Genomic DNA, 27,345 nt, shown 5'->3' with positions numbered 1-27,345 from the left:
GTTATTATTGTTGTTGTCTTCGTGGTCTAAAGGGAGTCCGAAAAATGCCACTGGATATTCGGGAATCTAATCTAGATCTATCGTACCTGGTTGAAGTATTCTTCGAGCAAGCAGTCGACCCAGGGTTCGGCCACCTTCGAAGGACGAACCTCGTTGGAGATATCACATGCCTGAGAGAGTAAACAAATCATAGTGATAAGATAGCGATGAAGCAGTGTTAGGGCAAGTAATACTGACAATTATATTTGAGTTTATTTACTAAATTACATTACTGTTGTTTCCTAAATTCATGTAAAACTGGTAGAGTCTTTAGTTTTACGTTACACACTTTTGGCTTTAACTGTGTGTCCTTCGTTTAGTGCTACCATTTGGGCTATCGTGAGAATGAAAAGTGCTGAGGGAATAAAAAAAAAAATAATTGTGTAGCTTTATTAAGAGAGGTATTATAAAAAAAAAACCGTCTGAGATAAGAGAAGCCGGAATAAAAAAAAAAAATCTGCCATTAACCTTGATAAGAATCATCTTCAGCGCCGTCAAGTGATTGACGTTTTTATAATCGAAGTTTTCCAGCTTCTTCTTGAAGTCGTCGACGATTTCCGAGTGTCGCGCCATGTCTGTCGCCAGAATCAGGAGGATAATCTCCTGCAATGTTAGAACGTCGGTTAAGAATGCCTACGTCAGCACTTAACCTGTTAACATTAGGTGGTTTTTTATTTCTTGTTTAGAAAAATAAGACTTCTAGGTATAAACTGAAAAATTTAAGTGGGCTGAACATGAAAAGTAATGATTAGATTTGTATATTCTAGGAGAAAATAGCATCCGTGAATTGAAATTTTAAAAAATAAAAATTTAAATGTTCAGCTGTCTTAACCCGTCGATAATGCGAAGTTTTAGGCACGGCATTGTCTGCAAATGTTTTATATATATATATATATATATATATATATATATATATATATATATATATATATATATATATATATATATATATATATATATATATATATATATATATATATATATATATATATGTATGTATGTATTAGATTTTTACCTGGGAAAGAATATGGAACTTATCATGTGGGTTTCAATTCTGACTGCAGATGCGGATTCAGGTAAACATCATAAGAGAAAATTAAGCTGAAGGCTTAACTTCAACAAGGAAAGTTCAGATAAACACTTAGGTTTACTTAAAATCACTTATATTTACATTTAACTAACTAAGTCAAAAGAATGGGGGAATTCCCAAAACCAGACAGGTGAAACAGATTCCTGTCAAATAACTGAATTTACAGTAATTTACACAGTAACAGAAATGGGGAAAAATCCACTTCGTAGAACACCGTTGGATGAGGGGCAGTGGTTGTAACCACGGCGCAAGCACAGGGATGACCAGATGATTCCACCACTAGCAACTCCGACTGCAAACGAGAATGCATAGATAACGTAATTAGGGAATCGAGGGGGGATTACACATAAGGTGCCAAAGCAACTCGATTTTAGGTACTGGTATACACGTGAACTTGAAAAGATCGCACTTCAGAAAGGAAAATAAATTCAGTAGAAGAATAATAGATTCGTGATTGATTCAAAACCTCTCCTTGGGTACTTATCTTTCCGTTGACGACAGGGGACCTCATCTTCAGCGCCAGCAGGGAGGGCATGAATTAGGGGCTTTCACCACAAAGAAAGACTCAGGCTCAAAGCAGCCACATGGGAAGAATCAGTGCTCTGATTGGGCAGATGAGACAGGGACAAGTATCTTGAGTTTGGGGCCGGGCTTTTCTCTAGCTACCTGAGTTCTGAGAGCGCACGGTTCGTTGTTCGCCCTTTTATGCTGTCAGAAGGATTACGCCTTTCCTCATTCCCGGTGGCGTTATCGTCGCTCGATTGGCAGCCTGTTTTCTGTATCGCTCGGCCATGCGCGAGCCACATGGGAACCATGTGCTCAACTTTCTCGTCTTTGTTAGTCAGCAATGTTTCAGTTTGATTAAGTAAATCAACTTGATTTGGTGCATCATTTCACTCTTAGAGGGAGAGGTGACTTATTTTCGTGACACCTCCCCATTCAAGTTGACATTCCACACCTTAAGTCGGTGGGGAATGTCTACGGATAAGTCAACTCGATTGAATAAGCTATTCTCTCTCTTTACTTCCCGCCCTTTTAATTTCACTAAATTCATAACTTAATCATTCTGGTAGTCAATCAAGTGCAAATTATTTTTATCACTTACAAAATGTACGTTATTGCAGAATAATGGGCTGCTGGAAAAGCAGTTATTAAATTTACTTGTTGTTACTCTACTGCAGCATTATATCAAACCCAAAGTAAAAGTATTGACAACTTAGTATATCATGAATTAGAATAACACCGTAAAAATAGGGCTAGACCATTGACTCTTTGGTAAATGTTGAAGATTATTCATGCACTTAATGGTAAGGTTAATTCCATGACGTCAAAGTCATGCAGTTAGCGTGCCTTGATGAGGCTTACAACGAAGTATACATGGGCTTATGGTAGGTGATGCCATGATACTTGTACACGGCGCACTGTGCCACACGTGGCACTTAAACATTGCGCGTGTCTCGTGGCACTTATCTACGTATGTGATATACAATTATGTGTGTGATATACACAGGTTGTGCGAGTCGGGGACTCGAGATTTATATCACAAGGAAATAACAAAGAAAAAAAATGACAGATACAAGGGTAAGTAATGGTTGTTAAGAAAAGAAATTATGATCAGTTTGCCCAGATTATATTCCTTAACCTATGAAAAATGGCTAGGTCGTTCTTTAGCCGGAAGGTTTCAGATTACACCGGTAGGGGCTGGTGGATGTGATGCAGATAGTCAGAGGGCACAACTCCTCTGGCAGGAGCATCTGCCAATATCTACGGTAATGGCATTGTGCCATATGCGGCACTCATGTGGAAGGGGCCTAATGGCTCTGTTATATAAAATTTAAAATTACTGTGTTTTTTAGGCAAGAAAGGAAAGTCAAAGGACTTATATGACTGGAATATCTGGCAATTTGTATCTGCATTGGCAGAGTGGGAAGCAAAGTAAAAGTGAGGGAACCGTTATAAGGCTTAAGAAAGGGGTTCATGAACGGCAAGGTTGCTGAAAAATATTAAATTGAACGATTTGAAGGAAAAGATAGAAGAAAAGAAAAAGAAATTATCAAAGTGGTAAAAGGAAATATTACAAGGAGAATTTAAATTACAAAATTATAAGGAAGTAAATAGGGGAAGAAACCTGACATCCTCCTCTGGATAGAGGTGCCAAAGTTCTTCGTAAGCTAAAGGTAAGGCACTGTGCCAGATTGGCACTAATGCCAGGGGAGCTCAACGGCTCTCTTTCAGCTACCTGCAGTTTTCTATGCCCGTGACCATTCTTACCTGGACCTCTTATAGTTCGATGGTTTGATCTGGTAGGGGGACTTTGTGGAACCGAGTCCAAGGAAGATTTGTGAATGCCACCTGTTCCGGCTTCTTTTACAGCCAAAGCAGAAGTATTCTTTGCAAGCTCTATCACTAGTCGGCACAGTTCCTGAGTTCATCAACCAGTTGAGATATGGCAGAATCCTTAGTCATAATCGAGTCTATAGAAGACTGGGAAAGAGATGAAGAGGTCGTGGTGGGCGTGAGAAGCTCGCAGGTCACATTGTCCAGCTCAGGCATGGGTTGCGAGGCCGCACTGTTAGGTGAGCTTCCCTATGGTCAGAGGAATCCGGAGGGGACCCGAGTGCACTGTGGGTTGGCTCTCATACCGGCAGTGGTAGCAGTGCCAAGTTGGGGGAAGAGGGGCGATCCAGACTGGAATCTCTCGAAGGAAGATACATGGTTTGCTTTGATTGACTTGATTGAGTTTTCGAAGGGTTAGGACCCCTGGATTCTCGTAAATTTGATTCCTGTCCCAGGAGGAGGTCATAGCCTCCAGGAAGGTAAGTGGCTACTGCAAGAGTGCAGATTTTAGATCAGGAGGTCGTGTGACTCTCAATTTGACAGTGGGGAGAATCATCTTCATTTGATTGATACCCTCAATTGTGATAAGCTGATGTCTGTCATTGGTGGCCCCGTAGGGGACCTTAGCTTCCCTTATGAGGGAGATTTGCGCGCCAGTGTCATTGAATGCTGTGACCTGTTGCGCAGGGTAGCTACCTCCTGGAGATGCCACAGATTATGGGACCCTCGGCTGGAGTCCCTAAGGTTTTAGGGTTCGTAACTGCTAGGGCAATGGCGGGTGTATTTGTTTTATTAGGGCAGAGTGCCCATAAACTTTGCAGGCAGTGCAATAATTCTTACTGAAATCTTTGCTTGGCAGTGTTCCAGTAGAGGGAACACGCCTTTTGTTGTTCATCCAAGAGCCGGATGTGGCTCGTTTGGGCGTTGCCCCATTTGGGGACTTGGAGTTTCTGGCTGATTCTCAGCCTTCAGGCAGCAGTGTTCAGTGGAATGTCCTGTCTTTTTACAATAGCCACACAGGCCTCCTTTGAGGATGCCCGTTCTTGGGCGGATGCTGAGCAGAGGTGTGAGCAAGGGGCCAGACCTTATGACCCAGAGAGCTGATGTGAGGATGGTATGTGTCCCAGCCGTCCGCCAAGCAACATCACTTGGTGAGCGTCTTGGGGGCTTGAGTACAAAGGTAGATGGTGAGGGCAGGCGGGGCGTAGTAGAGGAAGTCCTCACTTTGGAAACGCTTGAGGATGTCCTCCACAGTGGTTGCATTTTAGGAGTCCAGCCACCGCTTAAGATCCCTGGTTTTGTGGTACAACCATTTGGACCAGGTTTGTCCTGCCTCTTTTGGCTGTCCTCGCCAGCATTGTCTCCAGTGCTCGGGGTTAATCTCGTAGGCCTTCATGATGACCTGACAGACCTCTGTGAGGTTTCCTTGCTTGTCTGGGGTGAGGGAATGGAAAGCTGTGACGCCCTTTCCACCCAGATGCTTTTTCAAGATCAGTGCCACTTCAGTGGGAGAGGGCTAGTATGTCAAGAGGACCTTCACAATGTGGTCGAGCCAGGCTTTGAGCTCTTCTTCGTTCCAGGATTGGCTCAGGGTATTTGTGCTGCTGATAGTTGTCTGGGGAGAGGATGCAACAGGTCTGCTCGCATTGAGTTGGGCAATTTGTAGCTCGTGGGCCTATTGCTTGTCTTTCTCTGCTTCTTTTTCCGCTCTTTCTCATTCTTCCCTGGCTTCCTTATCCTTTTTCTCTTGTTCTTCCTTCTCCTCTCTCTCTCTCCTTCTTTATAGTGCTGGCCCTCTCTAGGACCCAGTCCTGCAGCTCTTTCCCCATCAGTCCCAACTGCCTGCCAATGCTCAAGAACTGTTTGAAGTCCTTGGCCTGCATGATGCTGAAATCCTGCGGCTCTGGTTAAAAAAAAAAATCGGCTTGGATGTGGCCCTTTGCTTCAAGAAAAAAAAAAATTGGCTTGGGTGTGGCCCTTTGCTTCAAGGGTGGTTCCTTAGAACTCAGGCTTGCTCACGATGAGCATTTCAGGGTTTGTTCCATAGAACTAAGGATTTGTGCATGATGTGTTACGTTTATTCTGTTCCAAAGAACTTGAAGTTTGGGCATAATAAACGCTTTTAATTTTGTTCCAAAGAACTCAAAGGTTTGTGCGGATGCACGATTTTATTTTGTCCTGAAGAATGTAAGGTTGTGTGTGTCGAACACTTTTAATTTGTTCCGGAGAATTTAAGGCTGTGCGTGTTGAATGCTTTTATTTTGTTCTGGAGAACTTAAGGCTGTGTGTGTTGAATGCTGTGATTTTGTTCCACAGAACTTAAGGCTATGCGTGTTGAATGTTGTGATTTTGTTCCGAAGAACTTAAGGCGGTGCATGCGTGTTGAACGTGGTTATTTAGGCTCCAAAAAACTTAAGTTTGAGCCTGTTTGTGCGTGTTGAAAGAGGTTATTTGGGTTCCCAAGAACTTAATATTGTGCATGTTGAATGCGGTTATTTGAGTTCCAAAGAACTTAGGGTTGTACATGTTGAGTGTTGTTATTTGGGTTCCGAAGAACTTAGCATTGTGCGTGTTGAACGCGGTTATTTGGGTTCCGAACAACTTAGGATTTGTGTGTGTTGAACGTTGTTATTTGGGTTGCAATGAAATTAGGGTTTTGTGTGTTCAACACGGTTATTTGGGTTCCAAAGAACTTAAGGTTGTGCGTGTTGAAGGCGGTCATTTGGGTTCCGAAGATCTTAGGGTTGTGCATGTTGAAGGCGGTTATTTGGGTTCCGAAGAACTTGGGGTTGTGCGTGTTGGACGCTGTTACTTGCATTCCGAAGAACTTAGGGTTTGTGCATCTTGCACGATGTAGTAAAATATAAAAGAAATGGTTAGCGTAAGCCTTAGGAAAGGGTTTGGTTTGATAAAAAACGCTTAGGCCCTGGTGTAAGGAATGGAAGGCTTATGTGAAAATTTGTTGAAGAAATTTGCCATTTAGATAAGCGGGAAGCACATAGCTTCATAGGGTACACTACTAGATGCATAGAATGTGACGAGGAGAAATGTTCTTATTTTCGAAGTACCTGTGATTATGTGCGGCAGAATATGACAAATACAGAAATCTTAAATCTACCATGCATGAGCAAGGTTATATTTGCCTAGATCACATGTGCAAAAGAATTTACCGTACTCCATGGGGATCTGATGAGCATGCGATCACGAGGGTCGTGTTTACTTTACTTGTATGGAGTCACGTGCAACTGGGTTTGTTATGATGGGGTTGGCACGTGTGCAGCACCGCCTGACTGTCTGAATAAAAAAGGGTTGCGCAGGACCTTTATGAGACAGACAGACAATTGTGGGAACTTGTTCTCCTACCATCTACTGAGTGAGTATTAGTAAACGAAGGATTTCGCTGGGTCTTATGGACTTTTTATGACTGGTGCTAAAAGGAGGTGAATTTTCACATGTGCTTCTCTTTGCGCTTGTGGTAGTTATGATTTAAGAAAACAATTCTTTCCTGTGCAAGATTTCTGGGCTCACATGGCCCTGAATACAATAAGGTACGGGAATGTTAAAATTTTTCTCAAAAACGATGTCAGGAATCGTGGAATGTTACTTTAAATTCTTGCGCGATTGCCAGTGCTATTGAGAGAGAAGGCCAGTGAGCGAAATTTGCTGGTTGGGCGTGAATTCACGGCCCAGCTAATTGTGTTGCCTAGCCAAAATGGCAGACTGCAAATTGTCTGGAACATGTGGGAGAGGAAATAATGCATTATTTCCATAGATATCACTTGATTTATCACTTCACTGCTTAACTATCTTAGCATTGAAAACATGCAGGCTAACATGAGATAGCACCAAAAGCTTCTGTTTTGGATGACTAACACTCTCTCTTCTCTCTGTGAGCTATTTGTGGAGCATGCATGTGGTGACTTAATGAAGAGCCACGTCTCCAAGAAGGTTAAGTTTTCTGTCTGCATTCTTTGGGTAACTACATGAAGAACCACGTCTCCAAGAATGTTAACTTTGCCATCTGTAGTCTCGGGGTAACTTAATGAAGAGCCACGTATCCAAGAGGGTAAAGTTTTCTATCTGTATTCTCGGGGTGACTTAATGAAGTGCCACATCTCCCAGAGATATAAGTTGCATATCTGTATTCTTAGGGTAACTGAATGAAGAGCCACACCTCCAAGAGGGTCAAGTTGTCCATCTGTATTCTTGGGGTGACTAAATGAAGAGCCTCGTCTTGAAGAGGGTTAAATTTCGTATCTGTATTCTTTGAGTAACTTAATGAAGAGCCATGTCTCGAAGAGGTTTAATTTTCTTATCTGTATTCGTTGGGTAACTTAATGAAGAGCCACTTCTCGAAGAGGGTTAAGTTTTCTATCTGTATTCTTGGGGTAACTTAATGAAGAGCCACATCTCCAAGAGGGTTAAGTTTTCTGTCTATAATCTTGGGGTAACTTAATGAAGAGCCACGTCTAAAAGAGGTTTAAGTTTTTTATCTGTATTCTTGGGGTAACTTAATGAAGAGCCATGTCTCAAGGGGGTTAAGTTTTGTAAGCATATAAGTTTTGTAAGCATATTCTGGGGATAACTTAATGAAGCGCCATGTCTCTGAGAAGGGTAAGTTTGCTATCTGTATTCTTGGGGCAACTTAATGAGGGGCCACATCTCCAAGAGGATTAAGTTTCCTGTCTGTATTCTTGGGGAAACTTACTGAATAGCCACGTCTCCAAGCAGGTTAAGTTTTCTATCTGTATTCTTTGGGCAACTTAACAAAGAGCCACGCCTCCAAGAGGATTACGTTTTCTATCTGTATTGTTTGGGTAACTTAATGAAAAGCCACATCTCCAAGTGGGTTAAGTTTTCTATCTGTATTTTTGGGGTGACTTTATGAAGAGCCACGTCTCCAAGAGGGTTAAGTTTCCTGTCTGTATTATTGGGGGTAACTTTTTGAAGAGCCACGTCTCAGAGGGGGTTAAGTTTTCTGTCTGTATTCTTGGGGTAACTTAATGAAGAGCCACATCTCCGAGAGGGTTAAGTTTGCTATCTGTATTCTTAGAGTGACTTAATGAGGAGCCACATCTCCAAGAGGATTAAGTTTTCTGTCTCTGTTTTTGGGGTAACTTAATGAAGAGCCACGTCTCTAAGAGGATTAAGTTTTCTATCTGTATTTTTGGGGTAACTTAATGAAAAGCCACGTCTCGGAGAGGGCTAAGTTTTCTATCTGTATTCTTTGGGTGACTTAATGAAGAGCCACGTCTACAAGAGGTTTAAGTTTTCTATCTGTATTTTTAGGGTGACTTAATGAAGAGCCACATTTCCAAGAGGGTTAAGTTTTCGTCCTGTATTCTTATGGTGAGTTAATTAAGAGCCACATCTCCAGTTGGTTTAAGTTTTCTATCTGTATTTTTAGGGTGACTTAATGAAGAGCCACATCTCCAAGAGGTTTAAGTTTTCTATCTGTATTCTTGGGGTAACTTAATAAAGAACCACATCTCTAAGAGGGTTAAATATTCAATCTGTATTCTTATGGTGACGTAATGTAGAGCCACATCTCCAAGAGAGTTAACCTTTTTACCTGTATTCTTCGGGTAACTTAATGAAGAGCCACATCTCCAAGAAGATTAAGTTTTTTATATGTACTCTTAGGGTGACTTAATGAAGAGCCACTTCTCTAAGAGGTTAAAGTTTCCTATCTGTATTCTTGGGGTGACCTAATGAAGAGCCACTTCTCTAAGAAGGTTAAGTTTTATATCTGTATTTTTGGGGTAACTTAATGAAGAGCCATGTCTCCAAGAGGTTTATGTTTCCTATCTGTATTATTGGGGTAACTTAATGAAGAGCTACGTATCCAAGAGGTTTAAGTTTTCCGTCTGTATTCTTGGGGTAACTTAATGAAGAGCCATGTCTCCAAGAGGTTTATTTTTCCTATCCTATCCAAGAGGTTTGTTTTCCGTCTGTATTCTTGGGGTAACTTAATGAAGAGCCATGTCTCCAAGAGGTTTATTTTTCCTATCTGTATTATTGGGGTAACTTAATGAAGAGCTACGTATCCAAGAGGTTTAAGTTTTCTGTCTGTATTCTTGGGGTAACTTAATGAAGAACCATATCTCCAAGAGGGTTAAGTTTTCTACCTGTATTTTTGGGGTAACTTAATGAGCCACGACTCCAGCAGGGTTAAGTTTTCTATGCATATTCTGGAGATAACTTAATGAAGAGCCACGTCTACAAGAGGGTTAAGTTTTCTTTCTGTAATCTTGGGGTAACTTAACGAAGAGCCACATCTCTAAGAAGTTTAATTTTTATATCTGTATTCTTGAGGTGACTTAATGAAGAGCCACATCTCCAAGAGGTTTAAATTTCCTATCTGTATTCTTGGGGTAACTTAATAAAGAGCCACGTCTCCAAGAGGTTTATGTTTCCTATCTGTATTATTGGGGTAACTTAATGAAGAGCTATGTATCCAAGAGGATTAAGTTTTCTATGTGTATTCTTGGTGTACCTTACTGAAGAGCCACGTCTCCAAGAAGGTTAAGTTTCCTATCTGTATTCTTGGAGTAACTTAATGAAGATCCACGTCTCCAAGAGGATTAAATTTTCTATCTGTATTCTTAGGGTAACTTAATGAAGGGCCAAGTCTCCAAGATGGTTAAAATTTCTAACTGTATTCTTGAGGTAATTTGATGAACAGCCACGTCTACGAGAGTGTTAAGTTTGCTATCTGCATTCTTGGAGTAACTTAATGAAGAGGGTTAAATTTCTTATCTGTATTCATGGGGTGACTTAATGAAGAGCCGCTTCTGCAAAAGAATTAAGTTTTCTATATGTTATTCTTTTGGTAACTTAATGAAGAGGCACCTCTCCAAGAGAGTAAATTTTCTATCTGTATCCTTGAGGTGACTTAATGAATAGCCACATCTCTAAGAGGATTAAGTTTTCTATCTGTATTCATTTGGTGACTTAATGAAGACCCACGTCTCCAAGAGGGTTAAGCTTTCTATCTGTATTCTTGGGGTAACTTAATGAAGAGCTACGTCTCCAAGAGGGTTAAGTTTTCTATCTTTATTGTTGGGGTGACTTAATGAAGAGCAACGTCTCCAAGAGGTAAGTTTCATATCTGTATTATTGGGATAGCTTAATGAAGAGCCACGTCTCCAAGAAGGTTTAATTTTTTTCTGTATTGTTGGTGTGACTTAATGAAGAGCCACGCCTCCAAGAGGGTTAAGTTTGCTATCTGTATTCTTGGGGTAACTTAATGAAGAGCTCCGTCTCCAAGAGGTTTAAGTTTTCTGTCTCTATCTTTGGGTAACTTAATGAAGAGCCACGTCTCAAAGAGGGTTAAGTTTTTTATCTGTATTCTTGGGTAAGTTAATGAAGAGCCACGTCTCAAGGCACCTCTCCAATAGGTTTAAGTTTCCCATCTGTATTCTTGGGGTAACTTGATGAAGAGCCATATCTCCAAGAGGGTTAAGTTTTCTATCTGTATTCTTGTGATGACTTAATGTAGAGCCACGTCTCCAAGAGGGTTAAGTTTTCTATCTTATTCTTGGGGTAACTTAATGAAGAGCCATGTCGAGCCATGTCTCAAAGAGGGTTAAGTTTTCTATCTGTATTCTTGTGGTGACTTAATGAAGAACCACGTCTCCGAGAGGATTATGTTTTCTATCTTTATTCTCGGGGTGATTTAATGAATTGCCACGTCTCCAAGAGGGCTAAATTATCTATCTGTATTCTTGTGGTGACGTAATAAAGAGCCACGTCAACCAGGACAGTTACATTTTCTATCTGTAATCTTGTGGTAACTTAATGAAGAGCCACGTCTCTAAGAAGTTTACATTTTCTACCTTTATTCTTCGGGTGACTTAATGAATTGCCACGTCTCCAAGAGGGCTAAATTTTCTATGTATTCTTGTGGTGACGTAATGAGGAGCCACGTCTCCGAGAGGGTTAAGTTTGCTATCTGAATTCTCGGGGTAACTTAATGAAAAGCCATGTCTCCAAGAAGGTTAAGTTTTCTATCTGTATTCTTGGGTAACTTAATTAAGAGCCACGTCTCCAAGACGGTTAAGTTGTATTCTTGGAGTGACTGAATGGAGAGTGATATGTCCAAGAGGTTCAAGTTTTCTTCTGTATTCTTTGGGTAACTTAATGAAGAGCCCCGTGTCCAAGAGAGTTAAGTTTTCTGTCTGTATTCTTGGGGTGACTTAATGAAGAGCCATGTCTCTGTATGGGTTAAGTTTTTTATCTGCATTCATGTGGTGACTTAATGAAGAGCCACGTCTCCAAAAGGTTTGAGTTTTCTATCTGTATTTGTAGGGTGACTTAATGAAAAGCCACATCTCCTAGAGGGTTAATTCTTCTACCTGTATTTTTGGGGTAACTTAATGAAAGCCACGTCTCCAAGAGGGTTAAGTTTTCTATCTATATTCTTGTGGTGATTTAATTAAGAGCCACATGTCCAAGAGGGTTAAATTTCCTGTCTGTATTCTTGGGGTAACTTAAAGAAAAGCCACATCTCCAAGAGGTTTAAGTTTCCTATCTGTATTTGTAGGGTGACTTAATGAAGAACCACATCTCCAAGAGGGTTAAGTTTTCTACCTGTATTCTTGGGGTAACTTAATGAAAGCCACGTCTCCAAGAGGGTTAAGTTTTCTATCTGTATTTTTAGGGTGACTTAATGAAGGGCCACGTCTTCAAGAGGTTTGGGTTTCCTATCTGTATTCTTAGGGTGACTTAATGAGGAGCCACGTTTCCAAGAAGGTTAATTTTTGTATCCGTATTCTTTGGGTATCTTAATGAAGAGCCACTTCTCCAAGATGGTTAAGTTTTCTATCTGTATTCTTCTGGTGATTTAATGAAGAGCCATGTCCAAGAGGGTTAAATTTCTCCTTAAAGAAAAGCCACATCTCCAAGAGGTTTAAGTTTCCTATCTGTATTTTTATCTGCATTCTAAGTTTTATATCTGTATTCTTGGTGACTTAATGAAGAACCACGTCTCTAAGGTTACTTTTATAAAGGGTGGTTTGGTATAAGTTTTCTATCTGTTTCCTTTGGTGACTTAATGAAGAGCCATGTCTCTAAGAAGGTTAAGTTTTATATCTGGTTTCTTGTATAATCTACATTGCAAGGGTTTAAATTTCCTATCTGTATTCTTGGGGTAACTTAATGAAGAGCCATGTCTCCAAGAGCTTTAATTTTCCTATTTGTCTCATTGGGGTAACTTAATGAAGGGCCACGTCTCCAAGAGGGTTAAGTTTTCTATCTGTATTCTAGGGGTAACTTAATGAAGAACCATGTCTCCAAGAGGATTATGTTTTCTACCTGTATTCTTGGGGTAACTTAATGAAGAGCCACGTCTCCTAGAGGGTTAAGTTTTTTTTGGTAATCTTGGGGTAACTTAACGAAGAGCCACATCTCCAAAAGGATTAAGTTTTCTGTGTGTATTCTTGGGGAAACTTACTGAAGAGCCACGTCTTCAAGAAGGTTAAGTTTCGTATCTGTATTCTTGGTGTAACTTAATGAAGAACCACGTCTCCAAGAGGATTAAGTTTTCTATCTGTATTCTTAGGGTAACTCAATGAAGAGACATGTCTCCATATGGGTTAAGTTTTCTATCTGCATTCATGTGGTGACTGAATGAAGCGCCACCTCTCCAAGAAGTTAAAATTTTCTATCTGTATTTTTAGGGTGACTTAATGAAGAGCCACATCTCCAAGAGGGTTAAGTTTTCTATCTGTATTCTTGGGGTAACTTAATGAAGAGCCACGTCTCCAAGAGGGTTAAGTTTTCTATTTGTATTCTTAGGGAGACTTAATGAAGGGCCACTTCTCCAAGAGGTTTAAGTTTCCTGTCTGTATTCTTAGGGTAACTTATGAAGAACCACGTTTCCAAGAGGGTTACGTTTTCTATCTGTATTCTTGGGGTGATTTAATGAAGAGCCACGTATCCAAGAGGGTTAAATTTCCTGTCTGTATTCTTGGGGTAACTTAAGAATAGCCACGTCTCCAAGAGGTTTTAAGTTTCCTATCTGTATTCTTGGGGTGACTTAATGAAGAACCACGTCTCTAGGAAGGTAAAGTTTTATATCTGTATTCTTGGGGTGAATTAATGAAGAACCATGTCTCTAAGAAGGTTAAGTTTCCTATCTGTATTCTTGGGGTGACTTAATTAAGAACCACGTCTCTAAGAAGGTTACTTTTATATCTATATTCTTGGGGTAATTTAATGAAGAGCCACGTCTCTAAGAGGTTTAAGTTTTCTATCTGTATTCTTGTGGTGACTTAATGAAGAGCCATGTCTCTAAGAAGATTAAGTTTTATATCTGGTTTCTTGGGGTGACTTAATGAAGAGCCGCATCTACAAGAGGTTTAAATTTCCTATCTGTAGTCTTGGGGTAACTTAATGAAGAGCCATGTCTCCAAGAGCTGTAATTTTCCTATTTGTCTCATTGGGGTAACTTAATGAAGGGCCACGCCTCCAAGAGGGTTAAGTTTTCTATCTGTATTCTTGGGGTAACTTAATGAAGAACCATGTCTCCAAGAGGGTTATGTTTTGCATGCATATTTAGGGATTACTTAATGAAGAGCCACGTCTCCTAGAGGGTTAAGTTTTCTTTTCGGTAATCTTGGGGTAACTTAACGAAGAGCCACATCTCCAAAAGGATTAAGTTTTCTGTGTGTATTCTTGGGGTAACTTACCGAAGAGCCACGTCTCCAAGAAGGATAACTTTATTATCTGTATTCTTGGGGTAACTTAATGAAGAACCACGTCATCAAGAGGATTAAGTTTTTTATCTGTATTCTTAGGGTAACTCAATGAAGAGCCACGTCTCCAAGATGGTTAAATTTTCTAACTGTATTCTTGAGGTAGTTTGATGAAGAACCACTTTCCGAGTGGGTTAAGTTTGCTATTTGCATTCTCAGGGTAACTTAATGAAGAGCCTCGTCTCCAAGAGGGTTAAATTTCTTATCTGCATTCTTAGGGTGACTTAATGAAGATCCGCATCTGCAAGAGGATTAAATTTTTTATCTGTATTGTTTGGGTAACTTAATGAAGAGCCCGTCTCCAAGATAGTAAATTTTCTATCTGTATCCTTGGGGTGACTTAATGAATAGTCACATCTCTAAGAGGATTAAGTTTTCTATCTGTATTCATTTGGTGACTTAATGAAGAGCCACGTCTCCAAGAGGGTTAAGTTTTCTATCTGTATTCTTAGGGTGACTTAATGAAGAGCCACGTCTCCAAGAGGTTTAAGTTTCCTATATGTATTCTTGGGGTAACTTAATGAAGAGCCACGTCTCCAAGAGGGTTAAGTTTTCTGTCTTTATTGTTGTGGTGACTTAATGAAGAACCACGTCTCCAAGAGGTTCAAGTTTCCTGTCTGTGTTATTGGGATATGTTATTGGGATAACTTAATGAAGAGCCACGTTTCCAGGAAGGTTAAATTTTTTCTGTATTGTTGAGGTGATTTAATGAAGAGCCACGCCTTCAAGAGGGTTAAGTTTTCTATATGTATTTTTGGGGTAACTTAATGAAGAGCCACGTCTCCAAGATGGTTAAGCTTTCTTTCTTTATTCTTATTTTTAACTTAATGAAGAGCCACGTCTCCAAGAGGGTTAAGTTTTCTATCTGTATTCTTGGGGTAACTTAATGAAAAGCCACGTCTCCAAGAGGGTGAAGCTTTCTATTTGTATTCTTGGGGTGACTTAATGTAGAGCCATGTCTCCAAGAGTGTTAAGTTTTCTATCTGTATTCTTGGGGTAACTTAATGAAGAGCCACTTCTCCAAGAGGGTTAGGTTTTCTATCTGTATTCTTGGAGTAACTTAATGAAGAGCCATGTCTCAAAGAGGGTTAAGTTTTCTATCTGTATTCTTGAGGTAACTTAATGAAGAGCCACTTCTCCAAGAGGGTTAAGTTTTCTATCTGTATTCTTGGGGTAACTTAATGAAGAGCCATGTCTCAAAAGAGGTTAGGTTTTCTATCTGTATTCTTGAGGTAACTTAATGAAGAGCCACTTCTCCAAGAGGGTTAGGCTTTTATCTGTATTCTTTCAATGAAGAGCCATGTCTCAAAGAGGGTTAAGTTTTCTATCTGTATTCTTGGGGTAACTTATTGAAGAGCCACTTCTCCAAGAGGGTTAGGTTTTCTATCCATGAAGAGCCACGTCTCCAAGGGGTTAAGTTTTCTATCTGTATTCTTGGGGTAACTTAATGAAGAGCCACTTCTCCAAGAGGGTTAAGTTTTCTATCTGTATTCTTGGGGTAACTTAATGAAGAGCCACGTCTCCAAGAGGTTTATGTTTTCAATCTGTATTCTTGGGGTAACTTAATGAAGAGCCACTTCTCCAAGAGGGTTAAGTTTTCTATCTGTATTCTTGGGGTAACTTATTGAAGAGCCACTTCTCCAAGAGGGTTAGGTTTTCTATCTGTATTCTTGGAGTAACTTAATATCAAGGGGTTAAGTTTTCTATCTGTATTCTTGGGGTAACTTAATGAAGAGCCACGTCTGCAAGAGGGTTAACTTAATGAAGAGCCACGTCTCCAAGATGGTTAAGTTTTCTATCTGTATTCTTGGGGTAACTTAATGAAGAGCCACGTCTGCAAGAGGGTTAAGTTTTCTATCTGTATTCTTAGGGTAACTTAATGAAGAGCCACGTCTGCAAGAGGGTTAAGTTTTCTATCTGTATCCTTGTGATAACTTAATGAAGAGCCACGTCTCCAAGATGGTTAAGTTTTCTATCTGTGTTCTTTGGGTAACTTAATGAAGAGCCACGTCTCCAAGAGGGTTAATTTTTCTAATCTGTATTCTTGGAGTAAGTTAATTGAAGAGCCACGTCTCTAAGGGTGTTAAGTTTTTTATCTGTATTCTTGGTATAACTTAATGAAAAGTCACGTCTCCAAGATGGTTAAATTTTTTATCTGTATTGTTGGGGTAACTTAATGAAGAGTCTCAAGAGTGTTAAATTTTCCAATCTTCAATTTTGGGGCATTCTTATGTATTGTCATTAATTCGTCTTGGTTCCCTGAGTCAATGTTGATCCGTGCATGCCCCTACTTACAGTTATGCTTTTGGAGGTGTATTTTGTGTTCTAGGTCTATCAGATACTTCAGTGTTAATTAATGTCATGATCTGCATCAAAACATAATTCAGTGTTAATTAATATGTCATGATCTAAATCAAAACATTTTTTCGTAATAATAATAATAATAATAATAATAATAATAATAATAATAATAATAATAATAATAATAATTAGCCCCGCCGCTCAGCGAGGCTGCAGCAACGAGACCATCATGATACCTTAAGATTTTGGCTTGAGAGAAAATCTCGCCGGCCAATCAACGGCGCGCATTCCTCCTCAGCCAGTCAACGGTCAGCTTACAGTCGACCCCCCGTTGTATATAAAGGGCAGAACTAAGCACGATCGATTTACGGGTTGCTCCAGGAGCAAGAGCCCGTGCCAGCACAAGGCTTGCTTTATCTTAAACAACAACAAACGTTAGTTTACTCCCGTCTTTCGGCAAGAACATACTCTGCCGAGCCTGAGAGCAACGTGGCCTTGAAACAACTTTAGCAAATATCTATCAGAAGATTGAAAAATCGAAGGACAATGAGTACCAGATTTCAATTACCATTGGCGGTACTCTGTAATTGATCGAGTGTCTTCGGCAGAGATAAAATTACACCCTGGGTTTGCGACTGTTTTCCTCTCCGGAAATGACGAACATCGGTGAGTTACTGGCAGCATGTAGTAGCCCAGAAAAATCAGATATTGCAAAAATAGAGAAAACTAAATAAATTGAATGCAGCTGATATAGCAATAACATTCAACACTATATGTTTGAAAGAGGGTCCACTGCCCAAATATAATTATTATTATTATTATTATTATTATTATTATTATCATTATTATTATTATTATTATTATTATTATTATTATTATTATTATTATTATTATTACTACACTTACCCCACGAATTTCCTTGAAGAGGGACTCGGGTAAGCTGCTGAAGATGTTGCATTCCGGATTAGCCAATATCCTGAATCCTACGGCACAGTGGTGGTTCTCGAGGGGCGAGGCGTCGTTGTACCTGACAGCGAGTTCCGTCCGAGCGTTGATTTGGTAGCTGGCAGGGAAGAGGGGAAATTGGAATAATACACAGTGATCCATCTCGTCTGACATTAGTATTTTCTGTTGTTTTTTAAATGTTAACGCACATGTGAAACAAGCCAAGAAAAAGATCACTTAAATCGTTGACTCGCCAAGCAAGTTTCTAGAAAATAGGAACTCCGTTATTGTAAAGGAGGAAAAAGGTGCGAAATTCAGATGAAATATAAAAATAATGAAGATAAATTAATAATCATTATACAGATATGCACATCAAATAAGAACCGTTGAGAAATAAGACATGGTAGGTTTTATCCTTCCGGTGGTGACAAGTGGTTGTTATATACATTTGCTTTTATTTTTAACTAATAATATTTTCGATGTCAGTAATCTTTCGTTGTGGCGCCAATTAAATGTAAAATTAATTAATCTATACAATTGCCAAGATAGCTGTAATCATTGCGTAATTTTTCAGTTTTACAATGAGTCTATATTTGCATAAGACTTCTACTGTGTTTGTGCACGTAGAAAATATATGTTTATATATATATATATATATATATATATATATATATATATATATATATATATATATATATATATATATATATATATGTGTGTGTGTGTGTGTGTGTGTGTGTGTGTGTGTATGTATATATATACAAATTTATATATAATGTAAAATAAATTTTTCTTTTTATATTTAAGCGTGTGCCTTGTTTCTTAGTTTCTTAGGAAGAAGGGACGTTAGTGACTCATAAAGTTACATCATCGCTACTAAAATATATTTATTGTCTCTTTTGTCTTTGAAACTCGACGATGTACAGCTAAACTGAAATGTTAAGCTTTTGTGGATGAAAAGTAGAGCTTTGAAATTACAAAACATGAAACGAAGGAGAGATTGGAAAAGGAAATCTGGCCTTGAGACTGACCTGTTGTAAAAGCAGTTAGAGTCAAAACGTGGGGGAAACGATAAGCCGAAATCAGTCAACACGACTGAAAAGTTTCATCAATGCATATTGAGTGTAAAGCCTTTTAATGGTATCCGTTAAATCATCCAATCCACGATTTCTTGATGCATATTGTACATTACCTGATACTTGTTAGAAAATAACATAACTTTTTATAGAACTAAAATTATGAACATGAACTGTTGATTGATAGCCAAGAGAGCATAAACTCTTACGAATTATTATAACCAGGATGATCTAAAGTCGTGACATATGCAGGCAGTGATGAGGACCCCTAGCTCCTTCTTCGACAGTTTCTCCGGCAAGCGACACAGGTAAATAAGGCAGTACATCATCTGGGTCACGCAGAAGCAGTGGCGGAAGTTGTGGAAAGGGTTGTTTCGGTAGTTTTCCTGCACGGACACCTGCGTCAGAAAGGGAGTGGAAAATAATAAGAGATTAGAAAAAGACTCTAGTGAAAGAGAATGCAAGGCCCTTGGTAAAAATTGCATCTTAATAAAAGAATGAGAATTTTTTCAAAAAGAATGAAACTGTTTGTGAAAGTCCTCATTTAAAGAAAAATCTTTACTGTAAAATTGCCGTGGAAAAGCAAAATTGAATATGTGTGTAAAAATGACATCTGTAGGAATAAAAAAGAAAGCCCCATTGTAAATATAACACTTGCAAAAAATGGAAATTTGACTTAGAGTAACAACTATTTTTAAGGAAAAGCAAAGGCCTTTGTGAAACTGACTTCCACGTAAAAGTTAATGCAGGTTCATGATGAATGAAATGTTTTTTTGCAAGAGGGAGATTAAATGAAGCTGGCTGAAAATGATACTTGTGAGAAAAACTAGTGTAAAAACTACCTCTTGTATAAAAAAGATGAGACACCCTGGGTGACGTTTATGCAAAGAGAATTGAACTTCCCGGCCCAATAACTATGTGGAATAGATTTGAACCTCTTGGACAAATAACACGTGCAAAAAGTAAATTGATCGGACATTTCTGTGAAAATAGCACCTTTGCAAGAGACACTGGAATCTAAGTGCAAGAAAACCATCTTTGCAAAAGAAATGGGAATCTGGCAAAAATAATATGGGCAAAAGAGAATGGAACATCTTGGTAAGATTAACATCTGCAAAATAGGAAATGGAATCTACTGGCAAGAATAACTGTGCCAAAGACAGTGGATTCCATTGGGAAGAATAACAATTACACAAAGGAGAAGGGAATCTTTTAGCAAGAGTAACAACTGTTCAAAAGAGAAGAGAATATCTTGGCAAGAATAAAATCTTTGCAAAAGACCGCGTAATCTGCTGTCAAGATAATACTTTCATAAAGGAGAAGGGACTCTCCTGGCAAGAATAACAACTGTTCAAAATAAGAGAGAATATCTTGCCAAGAACTACGCCTATGGATAAGGCAGTGGAATCTACTGGCAAGAATAACAGGTGTAAAGAAGAAGGGAATCTCCTGGCAAGCAGGAATAGCAACTATGCAAAAGAGAAGGGAATATCCGGGAAAGGATAACATCTACAGAAGACAGTGGAATCTACTGGTAAGAGTAACATTTGTAAATGAGAAGGGAATCTTCTGGCAAGAATAATAACTGTCCAAAATAAAAAGGAAAAACCCTGCTAAGAATAACAATTACGAAAACGACAGTGGAATCTGTTGGCAGGAATAACATTTGTAGAAGAGAAGGGAATCTCTTGGCAAGAGTAAAAACTGTGCAAAATAAAACTGAAAAATCTTGGTAAGAATAACACTCACAAAAAAAGACAGTGGAATCTGTTGGCAAGAATAACGTGTGCAAAGGAGAAGAGAATCTCCTGTCAAGAATAACAACTGTGCAAGATAAATGGGAAAAATCCTGGTAAAAATAATAACTGTGCAAATTAAAAGGAAAAAAATCCTGGTAAGAATAACGCCTACGAAAAAGAGTGTGGAGTCTGTTGGCAAGAATAAGATTTGTAGAAGAGAAGGGAATCTCCTGGCAAGAATAGAAACCGTGCAGAATAAAATGGAAAAATCCTGGTAAGAATAACACCTGTGAAAAAGACAGTGGAATCTATTGGCAAGAATAACGTGTGCAAAGGAGAAGGGAATCTCCTGGCAAGAATAACAACTGTGCAAAATAAAAGGGGAAAATCCCGCTAAGAATAACACTTACGAAAACGACGGTGGAATCTGTTGGCAAGAATAATTTTTATAGAAGAGAAGGGAATCTCCTGGCAAGAATAACAACTATGCAAAATAAAAGGGGAAAATCCTGGCGAGAATAACACCTATTAAAAAGGCAGTGGAATCTGTTGGCAAGAATAACGTGTGCAAAGGAGAAGGGAATATCGTGGCAAGAATAACAACTGTGCAAAATAATAAGGGAAAATCCTTGTAAAAATAACACCTATTAAAAAGACAGTGGAATCTGTAGGCAAGAATAATGTGTGCAAAGGAGAAGGGAATCTCCTGTCAAGAATAACAGCTGTGTAAAATAAAAGGGAAAAATCCTGGCAAGAATAATAACTGTGCAAAATAAAAGGGAAAAATCTCCTGTCAAGAATAACACCAAAATACTGAAAAAAGTGTGGAATCTGTTGACAAGAATAAGATTTGTGCAAAGAAGAGAAGGGAATCTCCTGGCAAGAATAGAAACCGTGTGTAAATAAAATGGAAAATCCTGCCAAGAATAAAATGTGCAAAATAAAAGGGAAAACCAATGAAAAGACAGTGGAATCTATTGGTAAGAATAATTTGTGCAAAGAGAAGGGAATCTCATGGCAAGAATAACAACTGTGCAAAATAAAATGGAAAAATCCTGGTAAGAATAACACCTACGAAAAAGGCAGTGGAATCTATTGGCAAGAGTAACATGTGTGCAAAGGAGAAGGGGATCTCCTAGCAAGATTAACAACTGTACAAAATAAAAGGAAAAAGTTCTGGCAAGATTAACACCTACGAAAAAGACAATAGAATCTGCTGGCAAAAATAGCATTTGTGCAAATGAGAAGGGGAATCTTCTGGCAAGAATAATAACTGTGCAAAAGAGAAGGGAATATCTTGGCAAGAATAACATCTAAGAAGAAGTCAGTGGAATCCACTGGCAAGAATAACACGTGTGCAAGGGAGAAGGGAATCTCCGGCCGAGAATAAGACCTGTGTAAAAGAAAAGGGAGTCTCTTGGCAAAAATAACGCCCCTTTTTGAAATATTAAGGGGATTCAGAGTTAAAAGGACACTTGTTTGGAAAAGGATAGAAACTCTTGATTGAAAGTAGCTTGCATAAAATAGAAATGGATAATCCTTTCTGAAGTGAGGTGGGAGGTTCTTGATGATCATGATGAAAATGGCAACTTTATACAAGAGAACTGAAGCTTTGTGAGAGAGTTGAATATTTGTGCAAAAACGAATGGAAAGCCTTTAATGAAAATGACAACTAATTAAAAGAGAACAATTTTTCGGTAAAAATAAAAATTCATACCTACCTTCACTTTTTTATTATTATTTATAATTTTAGAGAGTGGCACACTATTAAGTTAAAGTGACACATGGATCAGGGATGGAGGAAAATGAGAGGCATGCATTAAAATGACCAAGTCTGAGCGAAAATAACAAGTGTGTGAGAAAGTGGGATCATGTCTGGATTTGACGTCTATATTGGATGATGAGTTACTTTAGATGAAAAGGATTTTTGCGTCAGTAAGCCTAGTTGAAAATAGCAACTGTGTTGAATAAAAGACAACGGTTAAAGCTAATAAAGGATCTAAGATGAAAAGATTTACGTACGAAGGAGAATGGAAACGAATTGGTAAGGGCAGCTATGGGGAAGACAGTGAGGAGACTTATTTAGAATATTTAAGTGAAGAAAACGAAAGAACAGAAGGGGAAAAGAAAGACTGTATAGTTAATGCAAGAATGATGACACTTTCCATTTGAATTAAATGGAATCATGCCGGAAAATGCAAAAGCTACAGTAGGTTAGTCATGGTACAAAATTAGAGTAGAGTGAGGGTGATTTTACCAGAAAGTTGCGTATCGTCGGTGGACTGATGCAGAATTCTTCGAGGAGTCCTAGTTCTCTGTACATGTGTTCTATCAGTGCCAGCATCTGTGAATAGGAAACCATAACCTGATCAGTATAATCCTTTCAAAAAATGGTATGATTTTTTACTGTTTGTTTTATTTTCTCTTTACTTCTGTAGACATTGTAGAAGGAATTCCCGATCCATGGAATGTTGCTTTACCTCGTTAGGTTCCCACTGCCAGACGTCGAAAGAAGGTTGTTTCAGGTTCTCTGTTGTTTCAGTTGTCAGCCGGTACTGTAAAACAATATAGAATGTTTTTCAGATGTTGTAGCCTTGGTTGTGAATTTTCCAGCCTGTTATTATCATAGCAACAGCACCCTTAATTTCTTTCGCATAAATGCTTGCAGCTTTGTCAACATGAAGGTGTCTGTGTCAAACCAACTTCCTTTTTAGTACCTGTCTAAATATAAGTTACAAAGGGTCCACCACTTCATGATGGCCTTAAGCCCCCGTAAAGAAAGGGTAATGCACTTGTCTAAAGATATTATTGCCGAAACTTTCAGCTGAACATGTGGGCCTGTTGTGAACGACTGTGGCCCGCATTGAGTGGAGAAATATAAACTAAGTATAGGGTCTTTACCTTGGTGAACGCTGGTGGTTCCCGCTGCAAGGTGATGACATGTTCTCTCACGGTCCCTGGTGAGAAAAACGTGGCCGGTAGCGTAACTGCTGGCCTGGACAAAGAAAAGAAGGATAATAGGTGTAGCTTTAAATTACAAATTATCGCCAGAGAAAGAGAGAATGAGAGGGCGAAATTAACCCCATCAAATTAATATGGTCTTCATGTATTACCATCTTTACCTTGTGTAATGAAACTCAACAAACTAGTGGAAATGGAAAAATAAAGTCCGCGGTAGTATGTATGTAGTATATTGCTATATACAGGAAGCTTTCGCCAACTTGATCAGTTGGCCTCTTCAGCCTGAATAAATATAGAAATAAAATAAAACATTTAGGACAACATCTTTGAAAACTGGAAAAACGGCTTGTTATTCTTTCAGGTAACTCCAGAATTGCTCATTAGTCTGTTAGCAGTTCTCTGGGAACGTTGTGGTACAGTAGAGGCTGGCACATTGGTCGTTTGTCTTACTGCTTGTTGGGTCTCCACAAATGGCGAATTTGGTGGTTCGTCGGTTGTTCCAGAAATTGCTCTTATGTTGTTAAATACATCTGCAGGGCATAATGAGGAAGCAGAAGCCTTCTTACGCAAATGGTCTAAAACAAATTCCAAGGGAACATTGGTGAAAAGGGCAGTTACATTTAAAGTGATCATTTTTCCGGGACAAATGCTTAGGTTCCTGATTCTGTCTACAAAACCGTATGAATGAAGTAATTGTGAAGGTGAAAACTTGCCTAGATATACGCTGAGCTCACCATCTGCATAAGAAAGAGGAAGAAGGTATTTTTACTCCACCTATTCCTAAACAGCCTTTCATAGAACTTATTAAACTTTGTGGCGACAATACACTTTTTACTTTTGATGGTGGAACCTTTCAGTCAGCAGAAGTTTGGTGTGGCCATGGGTTCACCTCTAAGTCCCGTACTCGCCAATTTATGCATGGAGTTTATTGAATCAGAATTTATATTTAACTGTCCTGAAAATATTAGACTTTTAGTCTGGTTTAGGTATGTTGATGATGTCTTTACTATTTATCAGAGAGGGGAAGATAAATTCAACGAATTCTTGACTTATGAAAACAGTTTAGTTCCGTCAATAAAGTTCACTGTGGAATATGAAAATAATAATAGCTTACCTTTTCTAGATGTAATAGTTCACCACAATCCAGATACCCTTTCCTTCTTGTCTGAAGTGTATTGTAAGCCAACTAATTTAGAAATGTATTTCATTATTTTTCCTACCACATTTCAAGTGTTAAGTCTAATGTCACAGTGAATTTAGTTACTCGAGCCCTCAGAATCTGTGACCCTTGTTATATTGATAGGAAATTTGAACATATAACTAAAGTTTTTCTTGATATGGGTTATCCAAAGTATTTCATAACTAAAGCATTTTCCAAAGCAAAAGGTAATTACTACAGTCCCAGAAATAAGGAAAAAGTCGATGTCGCTAACACTTTAGTCTTACCATATCGCCAATCATTACCTGCTGCAAAGAAATGCCTTATCATCCAAAAGTGTGAAATCAGCCTTTAGTTATTAGAATTCTGTAGGCAGTCAGGTTATAAGAAACAGACAAGAAAATGGTGCCACTAATAAGGAAGTTGGTGTTTATTCAATACCTTGCAAAAACTGCAGTAAAAGATATTGGCAAACGTTGGGTCGTAGAAGGGCCCCCCATAAATTTTTTGAGTACTTTTGAGAATAATAAAACATTTACTCAGGAGGATTTCTTCACTAGTAAGTTGGTTTGTTTAACTGCCTTAATAAATTTAGATTCTCTTTCGACTGCTCCACCTGCTTCTGCTTCCTCATTATGCCCTGCAGATGTATTTAACAACGTAAGAGTAATTTCTGGAACAACCGTAGAACCACCAAATTCGCCATTTGTGGAGACCCAACAAGCAGTGAGACAAACGACCAATATGCCAGCCTCTACTGTGCCACGACGTTCCCAGAGAACTGCTAATAGACTATTGAGCAATTCTGGAGTTACCTGAAAAAATAACAAGCCGGTTTTCCATTTTTCAAAGATGCTGTCCTAATGTATTATTATTTCTATGTTTATTCAGGCTGAAGAGGCCAACTGATCAAGTCGGCGAAAGCTTCCTGTATATAGCAATATGCTACATACTTACTACTGCGGACTTTTATTTTTCCATTTAAGATCACGAGAAAGTGATGATATCAAATAATTAATAACATTAATAATTGGGAAGCAGACTCTCTACTTGTATCGTTAAAAGATGATGGTGCATTAACCGAGGTCAGCTTATTATATAGATTCCTAGTTCTTCTGATGATTCCTTTTTCTGTGGGAGAAATTTCGCTCAGTAATCCTATATTCTTATTATCCATTGAAGGCTGTGGACTAATTAGGGGAGGTTTTATTTACCTCGTGAGAAAAAATGCAAATTGAATAAGGTAAACAAGAAACATAAAAAAATGAATTGTTAACACTACTATATTTTGATGCGGCATGACCAGAGCAGAAATCCTGCTGATCAGGATTATGATACGTTTTACAGTGGAGTGTAGTGGGAGGATAGTTATAGGGTAAGGTGGTATGAGTGACTATTCGTTAGGTGCTCATCCCTGGTTGACTGGCTTTTGGCCCACACGAAAAACCACCCATCTCTACCTTTGCATGAAATTCTCAAGAAGAGGAACATGGTCTACTGTTTCTGATGCCTATTCCAAGGATCCTGGCACCTATATCGTCATGAAAACCACCCATCTCTACCTATGATTTGCATGAAATTCTCAAGAAGAGGACAACATGGTCTGCTGTTACCCCTTAAGGAGAGTTACTGGTTGCAAGAAACAGAAAACTACCAGTGCAAGTGACATCTCCAATTGTTAATACCCCAGATTTCAACCATACCCCATTGGCGAGACTCCCGGGAACAAATCCTTCGGGATTTCCCAAGCCATACACCAGCTGTAAAGACAACGGCAATGTACTCTCAACCCTCGTAGTCAGTTCCTGGCTCGCATGGGTCGGGCACCAGCCAATTAAGGACAAGCTGTCTTGTAGTAATTCCAGTCAGCTGACACTAGCCTCCTTACTGTATTCCAGTTTAGAATCAATTATTGTTGTGGTCATGCTATATTTAAAATGGCAAAACGTTAATCATTCTTTTTTGTATATTTCTTGTTTGGGTGATTTATTATGAATATTGGGCAGTTGTTGAATGAACTTGTTTCACAGAAAAGAGAATCAGAAAAATTAAAAAATTATTTTCTGCAGTATAACCATCTTCTTGAATAATAATAATAATAATAATAATAATAATAATAATAATAATAATAATAATAATAATAATAATAATAACAACAACAACAAAACAGGAGCTTTCGTACCTTAGCCTGGCAAAGTCAACGTGGCGCGTCCTTTGGTGGGTCAGGAAGGCATCTCGGATGTCAGCGATCTCGTACTTGAACTTCTCTATTTCGATAACCCTCTTGCTGTCTCCAGCAGGGGTCAAGGGTGGAAAACATAAGTATAGCATGAAATGGTTGCTACAGGTGTTTCAAACATTATTGTTGTTGTTGTTGTTGTTAGCGAGTCGAGTTTCGTATTTTGCCTTTGGTATAAATCATCATGCAAATGTGTAAATTTTGTTGTGAAAAAAAGTTGTTCAGATCTCGTTTTTTACGCAAATGCCACTTTGTAAGCGAAATGTATGTCTTCGGGTATTCTGGTTTGTTGTTTGGTATCTAGTGGGCATATTTGATTTTTCAACATTACGGCTCACATGTAGAATTTTGCTGCTTTTGGATGAAATTCTTCAAACTTGGTCCAAGTGTTGTACAGATTTTTAATGCATATAGTGATTTCTTCACTGTTGTCATTTTGCCGAGAAGGCTATTGGTGAGAATCCTCGATATGCATATATATGCAAACATTGTCCAGGTTTTTGGTGCAGAATTGTGGTTAGGTCCTGTTTAATTTTGTGGAGAAGGTGTTTAGTGGAGATGTTTTGATTGATGCAATTATTGTCCAAAATTTATGTGCAAAATTATGGTGTGTGTTTGCTGTTTTGCTGACAAGATGCGGTAAATTTTGTGAAATGCTTGCAAATATTGTCCAGTGAAAATCGTTAGTCTTTGTGCAAATCA

At 38.7% G+C, this 27,345-nt stretch overlaps 1 protein-coding gene and 1 long non-coding RNA gene across 3 annotated transcripts in view; one reads left to right on the top strand and one right to left on the bottom strand.

Moving 5' to 3' along the window:
- The window catches only part of LOC136844549 (high affinity cGMP-specific 3',5'-cyclic phosphodiesterase 9A-like), a 31,166-nt gene extending 4,431 nt beyond the window's left edge, over window positions 1-26,735 (bottom strand). Inside the window, 9 exon segments of the mRNA XM_067113832.1 lie at window positions 87-170; window positions 508-642; window positions 17,431-17,587; window positions 18,755-18,780; window positions 18,782-18,943; window positions 22,542-22,628; window positions 22,765-22,839; window positions 23,186-23,279; window positions 26,587-26,735. Coding sequence (XP_066969933.1) covers window positions 87-170; window positions 508-642; window positions 17,431-17,587; window positions 18,755-18,780; window positions 18,782-18,943; window positions 22,542-22,628; window positions 22,765-22,839; window positions 23,186-23,279; window positions 26,587-26,735 — 969 coding nt within the window.
- The window catches only part of LOC136844912 (uncharacterized), a 511,857-nt gene that overhangs the window by 347,314 nt on the left and 137,198 nt on the right, over window positions 1-27,345 (top strand). The window lies entirely within an intron of this gene.

Source organism: Macrobrachium rosenbergii, chromosome 13 (genome assembly GCF_040412425.1).
Source record: "Macrobrachium rosenbergii isolate ZJJX-2024 chromosome 13, ASM4041242v1, whole genome shotgun sequence".
Classification (NCBI taxonomy): domain Eukaryota; kingdom Metazoa; phylum Arthropoda; class Malacostraca; order Decapoda; family Palaemonidae; genus Macrobrachium; species Macrobrachium rosenbergii.
This window is presented reverse-complemented; position numbering and strand designations above follow the sequence as displayed.